The sequence below is a fragment of the Bos indicus x Bos taurus genome, chromosome 29 (assembly GCF_003369695.1).
Source record: "Bos indicus x Bos taurus breed Angus x Brahman F1 hybrid chromosome 29, Bos_hybrid_MaternalHap_v2.0, whole genome shotgun sequence".
NCBI classification, from domain to species: Eukaryota; Metazoa; Chordata; class Mammalia; order Artiodactyla; family Bovidae; genus Bos; species Bos indicus x Bos taurus.
Genome location: NC_040104.1, coordinates 25,471,416 through 25,492,699, shown reverse-complemented (window position 1 = coordinate 25,492,699; position 21,284 = coordinate 25,471,416). Strand labels below are relative to the sequence as shown.

At 45.4% G+C, this 21,284-nt stretch overlaps 1 protein-coding gene across 5 annotated transcripts; it reads left to right on the top strand.

Annotated features, from left to right (window-relative positions):
* The first annotated feature begins 2,433 nt into the window (after positions 1-2,433).
* Positions 2,434-20,593, top strand: E2F8 (E2F transcription factor 8). Of its 5 annotated transcripts, none has more exons than XM_027532300.1 (13): positions 2,434-2,666; positions 3,868-3,988; positions 5,774-6,052; positions 6,394-6,550; positions 8,790-9,104; positions 9,326-9,487; positions 11,641-11,778; positions 13,432-13,641; positions 13,954-14,041; positions 14,301-14,832; positions 19,141-19,273; positions 19,403-19,797; positions 20,169-20,593. In XM_027532300.1, exons 2-13 carry the CDS (start codon positions 3,974-3,976, stop codon positions 20,352-20,354), a joined length of 2,610 nt encoding a protein of 869 aa, XP_027388101.1. In that variant the 5' UTR covers positions 2,434-2,666; positions 3,868-3,973; the 3' UTR covers positions 20,355-20,593. The 5 variants fall into 5 exon arrangements, with proteins under 5 accessions (XP_027388101.1, XP_027388103.1, XP_027388102.1 ...); XM_027532302.1 differs by having other exon boundaries at positions 2,434-2,678; positions 19,460-19,797; XM_027532301.1 differs by having other exon boundaries at positions 2,434-2,678; positions 20,172-20,593.
* The last annotated feature ends 691 nt before the right edge of the window (positions 20,594-21,284 follow it).

Here is a 21,284-nt window from a genome sequence, read left to right as displayed (position 1 = left end):
TTCAGTGGAAAGCCCCTAAAAGTTAAAGAGACTAGGCTTCAAATCCCAGACCAGCCACTTACCTTAAGACTGTGGTTTGTTAGTTTAAAATGCTCTACTTTGGGGTTGATAGAGGCAAACTATTACATATAGAATGGATAAGCAACAAGTCCTACTGGATAGCATAGAGAACTATATTCAATATCCTGGGATAAACCATAACGGAAAAGAATACAAGGAAGAATGTATATATGTGTATAACTGAGTCACTTTGCTGTAGAGCAGAAATTAACACAGCATTGTAAATCAACTAAACTTCAATTAAAAAATTAATTTTTTTTAAAAGAGCTCTATTTCACTTTCCAGATGGTAACCCACAGTTAACAACTACGCTGAGTACTGAATGTGATGCCATCTGTGCAGCCTAGTGAGAGGTGGCTGCTCTGAGCATTATTTGTGGCACTCAGACACCTGGGAGAAGGAATGCCCCTGTAGTCACAGACACGAGCACGGCAGTCACCGGTTCTGAACACAGTGGCATCAGACTGTCGCTTTAAAGAGGGTTCCCAGCTTGCATTAATAAAAAATTAAGGTAGGTTGGGCAGAGGGGGACACCACGCACTGCTATAAACCCTGGTGAGGAAAGGGGAACAATCTGTGAAACAAAGGCTATCTCAGAAGCGGCCAACTGCCCACCTTTTGTTGATGTATCTAAAAACACACCTTGCTCCAGAAAAGGTGCACGGGGCTCAGTAAGAAACAGTTGCTCTGTGCAGTCTAGGGTGGGGCCCTGCCCGGTGACCGCACTTTATTGTAAATCTGAGGGCTCTAGGTGACCGCTGGTTTCTGCACAGCACTGATCCCAAAGCCGGTTTTCAGGTAGCGGCGCGGTCTTGAGCGACACTTGCCTGAAGCCGGGTAGCGGAGAGCAAGGACCCAGCCAGCGCGGCGCTAACTGTTTGGGGCAGCCACCCTGCGCGCCCTGGGGTTGAGTTCCGCGGAGAGAAAGAGCCACCGTTCGCCACCGGGACCCCCCCACCCCCACCCCCGGTCCTACAGCCTGCAGCTACAGCACGGCGACCTTGGCCTCAGTACCAGAGTATCCCCGCCCTTACATCGCGACCGGGAATATAAAACTATCTGGCGCTGCAAGTCATTGACACACATGAATACGAGACAGGACAAGGGGATCGCGGCCCCGGGCTTTGCTGGAGCTTAAAAGATGTGAGATTACAAAAGACGAGGAAGAGCTCAAACCAAACTGTCGATAGATGGGCCCCTTGATCTGGGCGCTATTGGGCAATACGTGCGGTCCTGCAACTCCGGCACAGGTCCCCAGAAAAGGGAAGCGCTAGAAAGTCGAGTCGGAGAAGGCAATGGCACCGTACTCCAGTACTCTTGCCTGGAAAATCCCATGGACGGAGGAGCCTGGTAGGCTGCAGTCCATGGGGTCACCAAGAGTCAGACACGACTGAGCGAGTTCCTTTTCACTTTTCACTTGGATGCATTGGAGAAGGAAATGGCAACCCACTCCAGTGTTCTTGCCTGGAGAATCCCAGGGACGGGGGAGCCTGGTGGGCTGCCGTCTCTGGGGTCACACAGAGTCGGACACGACTGAAGTGACTTAGCAGCAGCAGAAAGCCGAGTACAGCCAAGCAAGACAACGCGGGCGCAAACAATCTAGGCGCAACCAAGGGCAGCGCTGCCGCGCGGCGTCTCGGTCTCCCCATCTGCAAAGCAGAGCGTTGGACTAGAGTGTCTCCCAAAACTCCTATTAATCTAGAAGTCAACAATATTCCATGCTGGCGCTGCCCAAGGGTTTGAAACCGGAAAAAGAGAGGAAAGAGAGGGAAGACGACAGGGAGGGGGGAAGGGAGGAGCCGGTGGGAGACCTGGAGAGGGAAGACAGGGGACGCCCGGAACAGGCTTGGCGGGTTTTCAACCTTACACCTACACCTTCTACACCAGAGTTCTCACGTTTGGGCCAAGACCCCGCGCCCATCAAATGGGAGCGCCAGGTAGCCAAGCTTCTCCCTCCACTCCCGTTTCTTAGAAGCCATGGGCAGATGGTGGGCAGCACAATAATGCATGCCATGGATGGAAGGGGTAATGGTTCTGGCTGGGATCTCCAGCACAGGTGGGCGGACGTGGGAGTGGGCAGACCTGGGACGGACGCAGGATGGGGATTGCGGAGCGCAGGCGTCTCAACCCGCGTGTCCTCGGCTGACTAAACTTTATTCCCCAACTTTGAGCAAGGGGAGGGAGTGTTCGCCCAAAAAAAAAAGTTTCTGAACTTTTCCCCCAACTCTGCCCTGGAGGCGGCACCGGAGGGCGGTGCCTGCACCCTGATTCGCCGCCGGCTCCCGTCTGGAGACTCGGATTGGCGCGCGTGGTCCGGGGCCGGGAAGAGCGGGCGTGGGGGAGGGGAGCGGCCCTCCCCGCCCGCGGGATCGGCTCGCGCCGGGAGCGGGTTAATTTCAAATCGGGGGCTTGACTGCTCCTGGACGGTCACGTCCACTGTGCCCGCCCGCCGGCCCGCCAGTCCCGGTCCCGGCGTTTCCCTCGGGCACCCACCTCAGCGCGGCGTTTAAGGACCGACTGACAGCCCTACACGCGGGCTCCCAGGCCTGAGCGGGGAAGGGGTGCAGAGGCGTCCCCGCTCAGCCCGCATCGGCTCCAAGTGTGAGGTGAACTGACAGGTCAGCGGGGCGCAGAGGGGCGCGGCGCCGGGCCAGACTGGCACCGGAAGAGTGATCGGGAAGGCAGCGGCGGCCGTTTCCCGCCTCTCGCTCCGCCGGGGGCCGTGGAGGGAGGAGCCGAGATCCCGCGCAGAGGGGAGGGGGGCGAGCGAGGGGGAGGGGTGGGGACGCCGTGGTTCCGGGCGCGGGTTTGCCCGCGCTCAAGCCCCGCGCTGCTCAAGGGGCGGCGCCGACCGAGGGATGGCTTTCCGCGCCAAATTTTTAAATCGAAGGCGGAAGGTCCAGACCCGCCCCTGGCGCCGCCAGCCAATCGCAGGCCTGCAGCCAACGCTCTGATTGGTTGGGAGTCGTTGCCCTAGAAACCGCGAGGATGCAGTCCGGGAACTGCCTGACTAGCGGCGCGTGTACTGGGCCCAGGGGGGAGGGGAGTTGGCCAGGAGCGAGGGGAAGCGCGCCGGGCGCGGGAGCTGGTGGCGACTGTACCTGGTTGCCTTGCTGAGCAAATGCAGCCTTCCATAGTAGGATCCAGGATTGTGGTGTGAACTGGCCACCTGAATAGCAAGTACATAACTTTTTTTTTAAGTCGCATCTTTAAGAATGTCTTCAAAAAAAAAAAAAAGTTTTAATCGTAAGGCGCTCTTTAAATGCCCAGGAGCTTAAGGACTGAATTTGGAAGTTACCTATCAAGCTTTTTCCCCAAGACTTTGCTGCTGATCCCATGCACGTGTGTGTCAAGGGAGAAATTCAAGCATCTAGATGTAGATTTTTATCCAGATATTTGGAGTTGCAGCTCCTTAGCCGGAACCTGGGCTCATGGCTTGAGTCCGGAACTCTGATCTGTGAACAGGTGGGTGCTTGTGCTCGCTGGAGTCCATTCGGTGCGGTCCGGAGAATGATTTGCCCTCTCTTAAGGTGGGCAATGGCTGTCATTGGAATTTCTGGGTTTGCTTGAAAACCAAAGAAATTCTGACGGCAGATCGGCTTGCTGAAGTAATTTACGGGCGTTTGATGGGAGTTCCCTGCTCTGTGGGGCTACCTCCGGTCGGGAATACAATGTTAAGTGTAGTTTGTCAGTTTTCTTTACCTTAGCCTTTGTTTCAGCAGACTGTGGCGTCCAGTAATGAAAGGTATTTTCAACAGATCTCCTGCATTTTTCTTTAACTTTTTCTATTTTCTTTTTTTCTTTAAGGATATTAAACTTTTTAATTGGACTACCTGAACTACTTGAACCATCAGGATAAAGAACTCCAGATTTTTCATTTTTAAAGAAACTAAATGAATGAGAAATTTACAGAATGGAGAACGAAAAGGTACTTTTTTAGCTCCCGTATTCATCCTTGCAGTTTTAAATGCAACATTATCCTGGTTTTACTGCATAATTTTTCAGTATCCAACATCTTACCAACACCACATTCTTTTTTGGTTAACCTCTATTAAAAACCTAGAAGGAAGGGAAATTTAATTTTTGAAGAGGGGAAAAGTTACCCAGGATTAATCTTTCTAGTTTTTAATGAATTGGTGGAAGTTTCAGAGAGATAAGTAGAGAGAAAAGATATTTTTAAGAATAATAAAATTTTTTAGCTGCTTTATGATATTTCTGAGAATTCTTAAACTATAAGAATTCAGAAGGGGCATTTGACATGATTTGACATTGGATCTCTTGTTAAGATAATTTCCTACCAAATCACCAATTTCTTTTAACTATAGGGGCCACTGTCACTGGTGATATCTTGATTGATTTCTAAATATTGATAGGGTTAAAAAATGAAATATGCAAATTTCCTAAAAATTTTAGATGTAAACAAATAAGAGAACTGCTGTTGCTTCTGATGGTCAGAGGCAAAGGACAGCAGCCCTGAGAAAAATCCCATTCTTGGATCAGAACCTCTCAAGTGTACCATCTCAGTGCACTTACCTGCCATCCCAAGCATTTTCTTTAGAATAGATACAGATGGCAAGAATGTGTGAAGTCGCCAGTGGCCAAAAGTAGAAAAAACATAGTCTCCTTTAGTCTTAGGTATGTGGAGAAGGCAATGGCACCCCACTCCAGTACTCTTGCCTAGAAAATCCCATGGACGGAGGAGCCTGGTAGGCTGCAGTCCATGGGGTCGCTAAGAATCGAACGACTGAGCGACTTCACTTTCACTTTTCACTTTCATGCATTGGAGAAGGAAACGGCAATCCACTCCAGTGTTCTTCCCTGGAGAATCCCAGGGATGGCAGAGCCTGGTGGGCTGCCAACTATGGGGTCGCACAGAGTTGGACACGACTGAAGCAACTTAGCAGCAGCAGCAGCAGTCTTAGGCATAAACTGCTGTTAATTTACCCTCTTATGTCTCAGTGGCAGCCCAGCCTCTGCCAGGAACCAGCTTTGTGGTCTTGGGTTAACTAATTTTACTTCTCTGGGTTCCTTTTTCTCCATCTGTAAAGTGAAAAGGGTAAATATTCAACGAGCAGAATTTTCTGCTTGTAGCCACTCTGGATTTTGCACCCCAGTGGATTTTGCTAACAAGTCTGACCACAGGCTAGCCCTCGCCCTTGTTTCCTTGGCTCTCTGACTTTTCTTCATCAGTGGTATTTCACCGAGTACCCACTGCATGCAACTGTTGTGCTAGGTGTATACACAGGTGAATGGCATGTGGTTTCTGCCGTGGAGACCTTTACTTATTATAGTGTCAAGAGTCAAAGTCACTCCAAGGAGTTTGGGGTCACTTAAAATTATCATTCCTATTAAAGGAAGTTAAGTAAAAGGTATATGGGAACTCTCTGGAGGATCTTTGCAACTCTAAATCTAAAATTATTTCAAAATATAAATTTTAAAATTGTAAGTCTTAAAGTTTTCTTTTTAAATTCTTGGAACATAAGATGAAAATTTTAAATCCATGCATTGTTGCAGAATTAAAAATGGGGAATTTAGCTGTTCTGGACAAATGTCAAAGTGATCACTGGAATATAGTCACTAATTTAATCATCTCTACAACCTCACTGAGCATGTTTCCTAACTACTATTTCTATTTATACAATTCTTAGAGTCAAAAGCTATCTGATAATTTTTTTTTTATACTGGATTTAATAATTTACTTGTTTTGAACCAGGAAAATCTCTTTTTCGAGCCACATAAAAGGGGACTGATGAAAACACCTCTGAAAGAATCCACTGCAGCAAATATAGTGTTGGCGGATATCCAGCCTGACTTTGGCCCTTTAACCACACCCACCAAGCCCAAGGAGATCTCCCAGGGAGAACCGTGGACACCAACAGCCAACCTAAAAATGCTCATCAGTGCCGTGAGCCCCGAGATCCGCAACAGGGATCAGAAAAGGGGTCTGTTTGACAACAGAAACGGATTATCTGACGTCAAAGATTGTTTACATGTAGGTTTGTGTGCAGAGGACTGGGTGGAAACTGGGGGATTTGGGGAGCTAGGGAAGGGGGGTGGCTGTTGAGACACTAGCAGTATAAAGTATCACCCCAGTCAGAGCACTGGAAAGGTTTGGACCCCATCAAATACAGCTCTGGGAAATCTGAACCTGTCACTTACTTATGAGCTTCTTCCCTTTCAGATCCTTCAAGCAGTTTATCCTGACTTCTCCCCACTTATCTTCCCAATTTTGCAGCTACTGAAGCAAACTATGTATATAAGTGTTAGTCATTGAGCGTTAATGCCTCCAATAAATCTTTGTGAATAAGACATTATTTACATCTTTCTTTGTAGGAACACTTCTCTGGAGATGAATATGAGAAATCCCAACCCAGTCGAAAAGAGAAAAGTTTAGGATTGTTGTGTCATAAGTTTTTAGCTCGATACCCTAACTATCCCAACCCTGCTGTGAATAATGACATCTGTCTTGACGAAGTAGCTGAAGAACTTAGTAAGTATGCAAAGAGCTCGCTGAAATGGTCAGTCATTAAAGGCACTTCACAGACTGAGTCCTTCAGACCCACGCTCCTTCTAGCCAGTGTTTGTAATGACACAAGACCACACGGAAATTATCCATCTGTCAAGCCCTATTAATTTCAGAATAACAGCATGTAGTTCCCAGTCACATTTAAGTCTCAAAACAGAAGCAGAAAATCACAATGGAGATTGCTCTGACTGTACTGTGAAAGCTCTGAAGCTGTAAAGTAAGGCAACATTGTTCTATGACTTATTTCACAAACAGCTACAACTCTGAACCTGCATCTTGTTTCTCATTGAGGAGCCAGGCTGCCAAATGCTTTCTTCCAGCCTCTGGGCGTGGGAGCCGGGCTTTAGCCCTCTCGGCCATTCAGCACTTTCTCAGTTTGTGTTTGCCAAAAGTTACTGTATCCCCCCGCCCTCTTTTCCTCCTCTCTTCGTGGACTCATATCTAGTTAGAGCTAAAAAAGGAATCTGTGGCAAATGTAGGATACCTTTGGAGTCATGAAAATACTACGACCTGAATCTGTGAAGAGATATACAGGATTTTTTTAGTATATAGCTATCACCCCATGAAGAAAGTTTTGCCCTTCTAATACATGTTCATACGTATCAACTTTAAGAAATGCCATTTAGATTCCTCTCTTCACATACACTTCATTATAGCTATGGAGGGTATACCATTTAATTTAGCAGGTATCTATGGATTACCTACTATGTGGCAGGCAATGTCATAGCAGCTGGGATAACATAAGTGGACAGAAAGAACAAAGTTCCCGCTCCTGTGGAACCTGCTTTCCAGTGAAGACAATAGACAATATGCAAAGGACATAATAAGTGGGTAATTAGGATGTAAGAGGGTAATGAGTGCTAAAGAAAAGCAAATGCAGACCAGGGTAGACGGGAATCCAGAGTGCTAAGAGTGTGCTCCGTAATTTTAAACTTCATTTTAAATTAAGTAGTTGGGTCAGGCCTTGTTAGGAGGGTGACATCTGAGCAAGGACTCAAGAATAGAGGTGGGGAGCCATGAGGACATCTGGGAGAGGGAATCCAGCTAGAAGGAACAGCTTAGCACACAAAGGCCCTCTGGCAAGTTCCAGGAACCAAGGAATCTCAGAACCTTGTACCTATTGTATGACAGCCGTGTGTGTGTGTTAGGAACTAATATAAGAAACGGAGGGTAGAGTATGGATTTTAGAGCTCGAAAGACTTGGTTTTGCCACTTACTAGCTCTGTGCCTTAAGAGTCGGACGCAACTGAGCGACTTCACTTTCACTTTTCACTTTCATGCATTGGAGAAGGAAATGGCAACCCACTCCAGTGTTCTTGCCTGAAGAATCCCAGGGACGGCGGAGCCTGGTGGGCTGCCGTCTATGGGGTCGTACAGAGTCGGACAAGACTGAAGCGACTTAGCAGCAGCAGTTGCTCTGTGCCTTAGGGTGAGCAGCTTAGCCAGCCTGACCTTATCTCCTCATCGTTAAAGCATGGATAATAAGAAGTTTCACGATGGTAACCCTCTCCCGTGTTCTTGCCTGGGAAATCCCATGGACCAGAAGAGCCTGGTGGGCTACGGTCCATGGGGTCACAAAGAGGTGGACATGACTTAGCAGCTAGCACTAACTTTCACACTCAGGATGGATTTTCTAGCTCCAAGTCACCCTTTGAGGAACTGCCTCATTTTGTACTGCCTTGTGTAAAAGTAAAGACTATTGTTAAAGAAATAAAAAAGCATGGATAATAATCACCTACCTCACAAGTTAGGGTAAAATCTTCCTAAACCTGTATGATGCATCAAAGACCCTCAGTAAACGTCACCTTTCTAATTTATATTAACTGTTTGTACCCTTTGAGAGCAGGGACACGCCTTTCTCATCTCCATACTCTGTTTAGCATGTACTGTGCTCCGTCGCTCAGTTGTATTCAACTCTTTGTGACCCCCATGGACTATAGCCCACCAGGCTCCTCGGTCCATGGGGATTCTCCAGGCAAGAACACTGGAGTGGGTTGCCATGCTCTCCTCCAGGGGATCTTCCCAACCCAGAGATCAAACCCAGGTCTCCCACACTGCAGGCAGATTCTTTACCATCTGAGCCACTAAAGTTATTTAATCCAGAACCTACAGACTAGGAATCCCTGGGGAAAAGAGAGGTATTCGATTCTATCCACATTACAATATCTGATCCTAGTAAGGTGCCATTGCTTGTTCTCCACAGATGTCGAGCGCCGACGCATTTATGATATCGTCAACGTCCTAGAAAGTCTACACATGGTGAGCCGGCTCGCCAAAAACAGGTACACTTGGCACGGGCGACACAACCTCAACCAGATCCTTGAGACTTTGAAAAGCGTCGGGGAGGAGAACAAGTACGCTGAGCAGATTATGATGATCAAAAAGAAAGAATATGAACAAGAGTTTGAAGTTAGTAAGAGTTACAATACAGAGGATCCCATCATCAAATCAAACACTGGCCAAAATGGACACCCAGTCATGTGTTGTGCCGAACGCCCTGGAGTGGAATTGCGGGCAGGTGAGAGAGCTGGTGTTGAAAAGCTCAGGTGGCAGGGAACCTCTTGGAGGTCTAGAGACCAGGTTCCTTAGGGAACCCAGCTCAAAGCCACTGCCGCTTTTCATATGAAAATACTGCAAGTCAACCGTGGGATCAGGCTGTGGTATTTGTAGCTTTGTTACTTTTGAAAGCACTTGTCCCTTCATGAATTTTAATTCTCTAATCCTCTTCCTTCTCCAAAGCCTCTGTAAACAGCCGCAAAGACAAGTCTTTAAAAGTGATGAGCCAAAAATTTGTGACGCTGTTTTTGGTGTCAACGCCTCAGATAGTAAGCTTGGAAATTGCTGCCAAGATTTTAACTTGGGAGGACCATGTGGAAGATTTGGATAGAAGCAAGTTTAAAAGTAAGTGGCCCAACTGCCCTGGACTTTTGGACCTACTCTTAAATTACTTTCCAATACATTGGCTATATAAACAGATCATCTCTAGTTAGGCTTTTGTATCTTCACTTCTCCCCAGAATTCATGAAGATACTGCTTGAGCTAGCTTGTAGGATTCAAAGATACGTATATAGCTACTCTTACCTGACACTTTGATTTATCTACCTCACTTGATACTGTAACACTGTCTCCATTTTACAGTGTCTGAAGACTAAATAAGCAGTAAAGTGGGCCTGGGACCCAAGTGTCTGCTCTCTCCACTGGCTCTCGTATTTGAGGGTGTAAATAACTTCTAACACTCTCCAGAAGTGACCTGCAGCACAGTGGATTGGACATTTTGAAAGAGTGGTTTTACGGTGTCCCTTCTCTGCACTTACGGCCCTTAGACAGTTTGCCTCCACAGTGACTTGGCTGGGCCAGACAACCCAGCCTGTCTAGGTGGTAGGCAAGGCTTGCTCTCTCTTGCCCTGAAACCAAAGTCTGACACCCTGTCCTGTGTGCAGATGACCACCGTCAGGAGCGGTCCCAAGGGCTTGCTCCTGAGAGTCTGTCCCATAGCTAAGCGAGGAGAGTAACCTAAGAGAGTAATTGCTCTTCTTTTTACATGCAGAAATGTTTATTAAATATTGGATTTTCTCTCATGGCTACTGATTATTTCCAATTCTTGAATAAAACTATTTGATTTCACTATGGAAAAAAAAAAAGCATGATTTTAGCCAGAATATCTGCTCTCTGTTGGGAAGAAATCATAGATTGAAGTCTTAAAACAGCTCTGCCCTTGCCTCTAGAAAAGACTTTGCAGGAACTGCCCCATGCACACACACAGAGAAGCAGAGAGAAGGTGTAGAAGGCATTAGCTGACCTCCGAGCAGGGCTTAGGCTGGCCTAGACATGGATCACTCGGGAGACCGGCTGACTGGTGACCCTGAGGCATAGCAGGGGAATGCCTGGGAGGTGTCATGCAGACCCCTTCCCATCCTTGTGAAGCTGTACTGGTCCCATGAAAGTATTGAGACTCCTCCAGTTTGATGGTGTCTCCATAAAGACAAAATGAGTAGAGATTAAGGCAGTAAGCCTAGCATTTGGCTTAGGAGATTTGTCATTTCAGAAAACACATCCCAATCCTACCGATGGGCTGCCTGCTTTCTCTGAGTCACCAGTTTTCAGCTCTCTATTTCACTGGTTAGTCACAGCCTTGGAAACTATTCCAGGAACTGCAGATGTGTAATTTGCTGAATCCCTAGGGAATTCAGAACCTTCCGGCGTGGCTGTGAAGGCGGGGCTCAATTTGCAGCTTTGTACTACAAGATGAAGTAAAGGCAGACTTCTGTAACAGAACTTTTCATGATATGTAAGACTTATAGAATTAGCAAATCTATGCTTTGCCTATACATACGGACAGTATAAATGTTTATAAATTTTGATAGGTATAAAATTTTCCATGCTTGTGAAATTAAATACATTTATTTTCATAAACTATCACAAGCCGGAAAATAGTACATTTATTATTGATTATTTCTATTTGTTCCAAAAATTCTGAATCCTCATTAGGAGATGCCCAGCAGTGGTAACTTTTTATTAGAAAATCTGTAACATGTTTCCCAATAGGGTGATCTCATTGAGTTATTTTTCCTTTTGTTTCAAAATCCAGTGCTTTTGTTTCAAAATCCAGTATCAGCAGTAATTGAGTCTCAATATTTAAAACTTTTTGTTTTCATTAAAGCAGTATTACTGCTGCTAAGTCGATTCAGTCGTGTCCGACTCTGTGTGACCCCATAGACGGCAGCCCACCAGGCTCCCCTGCCCCTGGGATTCTCCAGGCAAGAACACTGGAGTGGGTTGCCATTTCCTTCTCCAATGCATGAAAGTGAAAAGCGAAAGTGAAGTCACTCAGTCGTTTCCTATTCTTAGCGACCCCATGGACTGCAGCCTACCAGGCTGCTCCATCCATGCAGTATTACTAGAATAACTCCAGAAAAGTCACTGATGGTTTTTCTCTGACACTGATGGTTAGGATAGCTCTTTGAGTGTACAGCTTACACATGAAGTCCTTGGGAAGCAAAGTCCTTTGATCTTTCATTATTCCATTAAGTGATATATATACTTTTTTCCCCCAGCAAAAATTAGGAGGTTGTATGATATAGCTAATGTTCTGAGCAGCCTGGATCTTATCAAGAAAGTTCATGTGACAGAGGAAAGAGGCCGAAAACCAGCTTTTAAATGGACAGGCCCAGAAATCAGTCCAAATCCCAGTGGTATGTATTTATTTCCTTGTATATTCATTGCTTCATTACTTTGAATTAATGCACATTTGGAAATATTCTTCCTTTCTCTTCCTACCCATACTCCCACATGGGAAGAGCATAATATATAAGTGATTGAAAAGACAAAGATGAGCACCAATATGGAAAGTTTGGCCCTTGGTTCCATCAGCAACTCAAGGTCCATAACCATCACACCCGTGTAAGAGGTAGAATCTGTGTGTAAAAGAATTTGACAAAGTTGAAACAGAGCCTGTGCATGTGGAGAATATTATTAAATGGATTCATTCCAGAATGAATATTCTGTCTCCATCTTAACTCTGGGATTCTACATTTTGTGTTCTACCAAGACCCCACACACAGAAGTTGTGGAAAGTGGCAGGAACACGGGCCACGGAAGCAGAGGGAAGCTTAGGTTCCAGTCCCAACTCTGCCACTTATTCCAGCTGTGTGGCCTTGGGCAGGTGACTTCTCTAAGACTGTTTCCTCACCCCTAGTAGGAAGAACGACAGCGCCTTTGCAAGGTTTTTCCAGTTTTGGAGATAACCTCAATGAGAGGTCCTTCAGTACAGGGATTTGGAGGACAGGCTCTGGGCTAGACTGATCAAGTTCATATCCCAGGCCCACGTTCTTCTGGCTGAGAGACCCTGAACCAGTTAGTTAATGTCTGAAATGTCTCTGAAATGGGAGTGCATTTCCTGAGAAGTACCTGCCTGAGTTGTGGAGAGTGTCTTAGTCTGTTCAGGCTGCCACAACAGAGTACCATCGGCTTGGTAGCTGATAAACAATATGTTTACTTCTCATAGTTCTGGAGGCTGGGAAGTCCAAGGCTGGCAGACTCGGTGTCTGGTGAGGACCTGCTTTCTAGACTTTTCTAGTCTTTTCATAGTAACCTTACATAGTGGAAGAAGACTAGAGAGCTCTGTGGAGTCCCTTTTATAAGAGCACTAATCCTATTCAAAAGGGTTCCACCCTCATGAACATCTCCCAAAAGCCCCACCTCTCAGTACCATCACATTGGACATCAGGTTTCAACATGTGAATTTGGGGAGAAGGAATGGGGCAGGGGATGCAAACATTCAGTCCATAGCAGGGACGGTCACCCTATTTCATCAGATGAAGTCTCCACTGATGCTGATATGCCCGATGTTTTATATTTCAGTAAGAAATAAAAACCACTGACAGTCACCCTGAGAGCACACCACTGGTTATAAGATGACGAAGTCTTTCAGAGATGTTAAAGTGAATTATCATCTCAATTCATTCAGAATAAGATGAACAGGGTTTTTTAGGTAAAGCCCTTGAAATGGTATCTGGCACATAGTAGGCACGTAACTGTTGCCACTTTAATCTGAAATCATTTTAGAACCGTTCCCAGGTGGCTCAGTGGTAAAGAAACCGTCTGCCAATGCAGGAGACACAGGAGATGCCAGTTCGATCCCCGAGTCAGGAAGATCCCCTGGAGGAGGAAATGGCAACCCACTCCAGTATTCTTGCCTGGAGAATCCCCATGAACAGAGGAACCTGGCGGGCTACAGTCCATAGGGTCGCACAGAGTTGGATATAACTGAGCGAGCGTGCACGCACTGACCTCATACCCCAGAAGGAGGCTGAACCACTCATGTCTTAACACACTGCCCTTTCCAGTTTCAGGTCTCAGCCCAGTCCTTCCTTGTGCTGCCTCTGATTTGGAAGCGAGGCAATCTTCAAAAGAGAACTGTGCCAAAAACCTCTTTTCCACACGTGGGAAACCAAACTTCACCCGACACCCATCTCTCATCAAACTGGTAAAGAGCATAGAGAGTGACCGGAGAAAGATAAATTCTGCTCCCAGTAGCCCTATCAAAACCCACAAAGGTACGTGTCCTATCGTGTCAGGGCTCTGCTTCAAAGAATCCCTCCTCATTGACATTTAGCTTCCTTGATCCCTCGGGACTTGCTAGAGAATTGTTTGTTTCCATAGTCCCAAACATACTTGAAGCCCAACTTACATTTGAATTAAAGGATAAAATGTGAATCGTGGGGTTTATCATTTAATTGCTGTGTGATTTGGGGGAGGGAGCAGTGCATGTTTTCTGTTCCTTTGACCTCAGTGATGTTTCATCTCTGTGAAGATTCATTCTTTTGCTTTGACCAACTCCCTCCCCCACCCTCTTTTTCTTTTACCAGCTGAGAGCACTCAGAATTCTGTACCTTTCCGGAGCAAAATGGCTCAGCTCGCAGCTATCTGCAAAATGCAGTTAGAAGAGCAATCAAGGTAGGTGGGCAATGCTCTTCAGTAACAGGATGCATTACTTTATGTTGCATCATTAGGATTACTTATTTCATGTAAGAATAGGCAATAACCTTGGAAACCGGTGAGAGAATCTTCTCCTTAACTCATAATATGGAATCATTACAGAAACTATCTGCTAATTACATAAAAGCGTAGCTTCAATCTGGGGCAATCTAAAATAGTAGAACATTTTAGAGAACATGTGTTTCCATTGTCTCATGTTTTCAATCTTGTCTTTTAGTGAACCCAGAAAGAACGTGACAGTACAGCTGGCAGGATCTGGGCACTGCAAATCCGTGGCCCCTCTGGACACTCCAGCAAATGCCGAGCCAGAGATGATGGCACCATCCCTCATCCAGCCCCTGGGGGTGGTCCCCCTCCTCCCCAGCCCGTTGTCACCAGCAGTGCCCGTGATCCTACCTCAGACCCCTTCGGGGACATCGTATGCCATCTACTTGCAGCCTGCCCAGGCCCAAACTATAACGCCACCCCCAGGCCTGAGCCCCACGGTCTGCCCCACCACCTCTTCTAACGCTATGATATCAGAGGACTCCACTGATGCCACTGGCGAGAATGCAGACAGTGACGCCCCAAAGTCCAGTGTATCCACCAGGCCTGGAAGTTTGCTGCCAGGGCCGGAGAGACAAGGTGCAAAGAACCGAGAGAGGGAGCCAGCTAGAGAAAAAGGCTCCAAGAGGGCAAGCATGCTCGAGGACAGTGGTTCCAAAAAGAAATTTAAAGAAGACCAGAAAGCACCTGAAAATGTCTCCACAGTAAGTACAGCCTTGAACTGTGCAAAGCTTTAGGTACCCCCCAGTTAATTAGGAGGGACTCTGCTGGCTCGTGAAATTTACCAGAGCAAAGAGCAGTCTCCCAGAAAACAGGGAACTGTTCCTTAGCGTCCCATAATCCAAACAAGGCCTCAGGCAGCTAATCCCCTGACTGGGATGGCGGCAGAAGCATTTTTAACCTTTGGAGGAAGGGATTATCTGCTCTCTTTTTAAAGCACTGTGGGTGGTTGTCCTTAAGTCCATTTCTCTATCCCACACTGGAATGCAAACACCTGCCATGAAAGTCTTAAATAATTTACAAGCAGACGTGACCCCAAATGAATGGATGGACACATAGGGTTCCTCTAACTCCCGCTTTCTGAGTCATTACTTGATATTCGTTTGACATCACGTAACTGACATCTGTGGCCTAGCAGAGAAATGGATCCCCCTTGTTTTTACTTTCTACGTCAAATTTAAACCAAAATTTCCATGTTGTGCAAATAGAAAAATCAGACTTAGCTTGGCAAGGTTTAGGGTATCTGATGCATTGGTTTCTAGATGTTTTGATGTTCTAGACAGTTTTTTTCCTGGATGGAGTTTAATTTAGGAAGGAAAGAATATGTACTGGCTGCCTACCCACATACTAGATGGCAGAAGTGTTGGGCGCTTTTGCATACGTTATCTCGTTTTCCACTCTTGGGACAATTGTATATGAAAGACAGCATCAGCAGATAAACAAACATCACTAAACATGGAAGCAGAAGTTAATCTCTCATTTTGTCCCTGCTGTTAACTCGGGTTATTTTACATCTCTACATCTTGTTTTCCCACATCTATAAAGAATTTGTTCTGCCAGTTTTTCCTGATTGTCTACTGGGTATAAAGCACTTGTGCTCTGGATCAAATCAGCACCTGCCTTTGCGGATGATTGCTTTTGAGCACTTGCCCCAGGGCCATCTTACAGTTTTTGTGAGGTTAAATGAATTTATTACATGATGGTATACATAAAGGGGTTTGTGATCCTTTCAAGGCACTGTAGAAGCTGACGGGTATTATCTGTAACTGTTGTTATTAAGGAGACTTTAGAGTCTGTCAGATCTTCCCTGAGGATGGTCTCATGGTAACCATTCAAAACATCCATTATCTTAGCATAGTATCATTTTGCATTTAATACACATGCTAGGGGAAAATCACAAGGCTTCAGCTTGATTTGATTTTCTGGGAGGTCTGTAATCTCTTTGAGGCAATGAGTATGATTTAATAATGGTCTCCTGTTGCTCACTTAGTTATTCAGGATTAGGGTTTTCACTGGATAGATTCCTCACACCCCCTGCTCTTTTTTTCATCTCTGACTTCATTTTGACCAATTCTTTTTAGCATGGACTGAGCAGAACAAAGAAAGGGAGAGATTCACGTGTTAATTCATTCAACAAACATTTACTGAGAATCTACACTTCTGGGGGTGGAGAGAAGAGAGAATACAAACACACACAAGCATATCAGGTAGTGAATAGTAAGAAATATGGCGAAAGCAAAAGAGGATCATGTCGTAGGAAGAAGGGTAGGAGTGTTGATATATAGTCTGGGTGAGAAGACTTACAAGTGACAGTATGTCAAATTATTTTCATCCTGCTACTTGAATAGTTCTAATTTTAAAAAAGGGATTGGCATTAGAGATGAAACAATTTTGTGATGAATATAGTTTATAGGAAAAGGAAAAGTAATTATTAGAGTTTTGCTGGAGATTTTTTAAAGAGAGTTAAACCAGAAAACATTGTACTGTAAGATGCCAAAGAGCAGCCGATGGTAAAACACCTAAATCTGCCCCTTGAAAATTCTCTATTCCTGAAGCCTTCAAGGAACCTGCTAGTAAAGATATTGAACAGAACCAAGCATCTAAGAAATAAAATTGAAAGTTTGTGGTACCCCTTAGCACTGGGGATTCTGACTGGACCTATTAATAGCTAGATCAAAGCATAGGGCGTTGTTTTGACAGTGGTGAGAAGAAAGATCTGCAGGGAGATGAAAGGTGGGCCTCTGGTTTACAAGAGCTGCTTTTCGCTTTTACCAATCCTGTTCCTGGTAAGACGGATCAGACTTTGCAGGTGGCTCAGCCACCCATGTAGGCTCTGTTGGAAAAGTACCGTGATGAGCAGGCGTGCTGCAGACACACACAGCCCAACACTCTGGCCATTTCCGTGTGGAATGTAACTTTATTCCCTAAAGCTTTTTCTGCATGACATTTGGACATCTAATATGAATTAATCAGTGCTCTTATCTGTCATTTTTGAAACCTGGTACCCTGCCCTTTCATTTGTATAAGAGTGTTTGCTTGGTATCACTGGAACCTAAAGTACTAGGGGGGAAAAAGATCTATAGTTCTATAATTCCTTTATTCCAAATCAGGAGTCAGCAAACTTTTCTGTACAGGTTGTGTGGTTTAGTCACTAAGTCGTATCTGACTCTTTGCGACCCCATGGACTATAACCTGCCAGGCTCCTCTGTCCATGGAATTCTCCAGACAAGAATACTATAGTAGGTTGCCATTTCTATCTCCAGGGGATCTTCCTGACCCAGGAATTGAACCTCCATCTCCTGCACTGCAGGCAGTCTCTTGTATTTCAGGCGGATCCTCTACCAACTGAGCCACAAGGGAAGCTTTCTGTAAAGGGCCAGAGAGTAAATGTTTTTGGCTCTGTGCGCCATATGGTTTCTGTTACACCGATTCAACTCTGCCATTGTAAAAAATTTTTTTAAAGTAGGAATGCATCTGCAGACAATATGTAAATGAATGAGCATGGCTATGTTCCAGTACAATTTTATTTGCAAAAACAGCCAAGAGGCTATATTTTAGTCCTGTGGTTTGACATTCCCTTTCTCTAAATCAACATTTCTTAACATGTTTTTTTTTTTTTTCCTTAAATACCAGTACTACCAAACATTTAGTTGCTGAATAGCCTGGGAAATGTTAAATGATGAACACTCTCTTGGAGATTCACACTGTATGCCATCATGAAATTCCCTTAGAAATTCTGTCATAAAGATTCCATTTTCCTTTGTTGAATTCAGCATTTCCCCAAACATAATTTAATTATGATTCAAGTAGTACCTGCTTGCATCCCATAGAAAGAACTAGGGTCCCTCAGAATAGTCTCTGGGAAATACCATCCCACATAATTCAAGGACAATCAGATGATAACACAGCAGTGGCACTACGGTGGCCAGCTGCATTCAGCTTGTTCTGACAGCACCACATCATACCAAGAAGTCCGGAAGCAGACTTAGGACGCTGAGGGTGGTGGGGAGTGCTAGGTAAATCTTGCCCTTAAGCAGACTCAGTGCTGACTTTAGGACACTTCCTAAGACGCCAGCTGGCATTTAAGGAACATGTGGTTATTCAGGACAACTGTTGGGATGGGAAGGAGGGATACTGTCTTCAAAGAGCCATAGAGCTGGCCTGCCCGTGGCCCATACCACTGGAGGCTTTGGTCTGATGAGACAAATAACCACCAATGGATATTAGTCCCAGAAGAGGCACGTGGTCATTTTTCTTGTTTTTGTTCAGTCGATCACTTGTGTCCAACTCTCTGCAACGCCGTGGACTGCAGCACGCCAGGATTCTCTGTCCTTCACCATCTCCCAGAGCTTGCTCAAACTCATGTCCATCGAGTTGGTGATTTCATCCAACCATCTCATCCTCTGTCATCCCCTTCTCCTCCTGCCTTCAACCTTTCCCAGCATCAGGGTCTTTTCTAATGAGTCAGCTCTTCACATCAGGTGGCCAAAGTATTGGAGCTTCACCTTCCGCATCAGTCCTTCCAATGAATATTCAGGATTGATTTCCTTTAATATTGACTTGTTTGTCTCACCATAAAGAAGGCTGAGCGCCTTCTCTGGGAGAAGGAAAGGATGGGAGAGTGAAGTGATTAAAGGCCTGCCTTCCTTGCAAACCCAGGAAGACTGCTCAAGGGACTCTCAAGAGTCTGCTCCAATACCAAAAGTTCAAAAGCATCAATTCTTTGGTGCTCAGCCTTCTTTATGGTTCAGCTCTCACATCCATACATGACTATTGGAAAAACCATAGCTTTGACTAGACAGACCTTTGTGGGCAAAGTGATGTCTCTGCTTTTTAATATGCTGTCTAGGTTTGTCATAGCTTTTCTTCCAAGGAGCAAGCATCTTTTAATTTCATGGCTACAGTCACCATCTACAGTGATTATGAAGTCCAAGAAAATAAAATCTGTCACTGTTTCCATCGTTTCTTTCTGTATTCGTGTGTAAAATAAACCCTTCCTCTTTGTTTTCTAGACCTTGTTCCCATCAGGATACCTAATCCCTCTCACCCAGTGCTCAACCCTGGGGGCAGAGTCCATTCTGTCTAGTAATGAAAACTCAGGTACACTTTCCCCAAATCACAGTATCTACAGCTCCCCGATTGCAGGTGAGTGTACTTAAAAACATCTTTCAAACACAGTCATTCTCAAGCTCACTTGAGCCTTATATACTTCTTGGACAAATGTGCTTTTAAGATATTGTGCTTTTAAGATATTGTCCTGCCTTTTCTTTCCAGGTGTTATTCCAGTGACATCATCTGAACTCACTGCTGTTAATTTTCCCTCTTTTCAAGTAACACCTTTGAAGCTAATGGTCTCACCAACTTCCATGGCAGCCGTCCCTGTTGGGAACAGCCCAGCTCTCTCTTCGAGCCACCCACTTCCCATCCAGAACCCGAGCTCAGCCATTGTAAACTTCACCCTGCAGCACTTGGGCCTCATCTCCCCCGGTGTGCAGGTGTCCACCAGCCCTGGACCCGGAACCATTGCCGTGTCACCAAGAATAGAGGCTGTTAGTGTCACACCCGAAAATGCAGGCGCTGAGCAAGGAAGGGCCACCAAGTGTGACGCATCCATCCTGAGCCAGAACCAAACAAACGGACAATCATTTGCAGGCACAGGGGCACAACAGGTAAGAGCATGTCCATTCACTGATGTTTTTTCTCTTGTAGTTCTTAAATCCCAAATATCAGTATCATGGGAGACTCACTTTTGCTTTCGGACAAGGAAAGGATGGGAGAAGGAAATGCTTAAAGGCTTGCCTTCCTTGTAAATCCAGCAAGAGTGCTCAAGGAGTCCAGATTATGGGGTTATCATGAGCTTTTTGCTTCCCCTTAAGAAAAATAGTTGAGCATGTGAAACTCAGGCAGGCTCCTTTAGCAGATTTCAGGGCATTCAAGGTTCCCATCATATGACACGTCCTTCCAGTTCACTCTGCTGAGTTTGCCAGGACATGGACCTGTCTGTGTGGGTCTGACTTTTCTCCATTCCTCTCTTTCCAAGCAGCCTGTTCCTGTGACACCCAAAGGGTCCCAGCCAGTGGCCGAAAGCTTCTTCCGCACTCCAGGTGGACCAACAAAGCCAACAGGCTCCCCCTGCACGGATTTTGACGGTGCTAATTACACCTCCGTAGGAACGCTCCTTGTCCCACAGCGAAAACTGGAAGTCTCAGCGGAGGATGTCCATTAATTGACATATTTGGCTTCGTTTAATCTTCTGAAGAGTTGTGTAACAGAGAAGATGGCCTCAGACTGATTTGGAGAACACATTCTCTGAAAATACTGTAAATACGTTGGGGGTTTACTTATTTGCAAAACAGACACTTATTTTCGTACTTAAATATATATATATCCACACAGACATATAAATATATATTTGTATTAAGCTAAGTTCAGCCATCAGTCCTACAAAATAAAATGTTGAACTAAGATATATTAACTTCTGGGGGCAGGGGTTGGTTTTTTCAGCTGTGCCTACCCTATTATGCCGAGTAACTGTGTTAAAGTTTACTTCCCTTCGGGTGAACCTGTGACAGGCCTAACACAGCGCTCTCTTTAACTTTGCACAAAGAAAACGCTGTGATGTATAATGTATTTTTAAATGGGAGGACTGTAGCTATATTTTTTTGTAATTTCTTTCTGCTGTTGTTGCAGTATGTCTTTTTGTAAAGTTTGCAACAATCCTTAATCAAGTCTATGGAAAAATTATTTATAAAATGTATTTTTAATCATAAGTTGTTCAAATTAAAACTTTTCTAAAATGTATTTAACATCTTCATTTGGCCTGTGGGAAGAAAGTCTTGGTATGGAGCATGCATCCTGGTTCCCCTTAGATACGCCAAGCTTATCCCCTGTGTTCTTCCCCTCTTTTGATCCTGCATATGGCTCCACTTTTACAGAAAATGGCTTCAGAGAAGCCACTGCTTGCCAAGGACAACCAGCGTAGTCCTGTGTGCTTTCCACCACACCCTGGGAGGTTGGAAATGAGAGGTGGGAGCTGGGGTGCTCCCTGCCCTGCCCTGGCATGGCCAAGCATCCACCCCGGGCCTCCCACTGTCAACAGAAGAGGGGTTGCAGCTACAGTTGCTATGTTGCTATTGCTAAGTCGCTTCAGTTGTGT

Coding starts and splice junctions, on each gene's coding strand:
- E2F8 (XM_027532300.1), top strand. Junction 6,053..6,393: donor ACGTCAAAGATTGTTTACAT/GTAGGTTTGTGT, acceptor CTTTCTTTGTAG/GAACACTTCTCTGGAGATGA. Junction 9,105..9,325: donor TGGAGTGGAATTGCGGGCAG/GTGAGAGAGCTG, acceptor CCTTCTCCAAAG/CCTCTGTAAACAGCCGCAAA.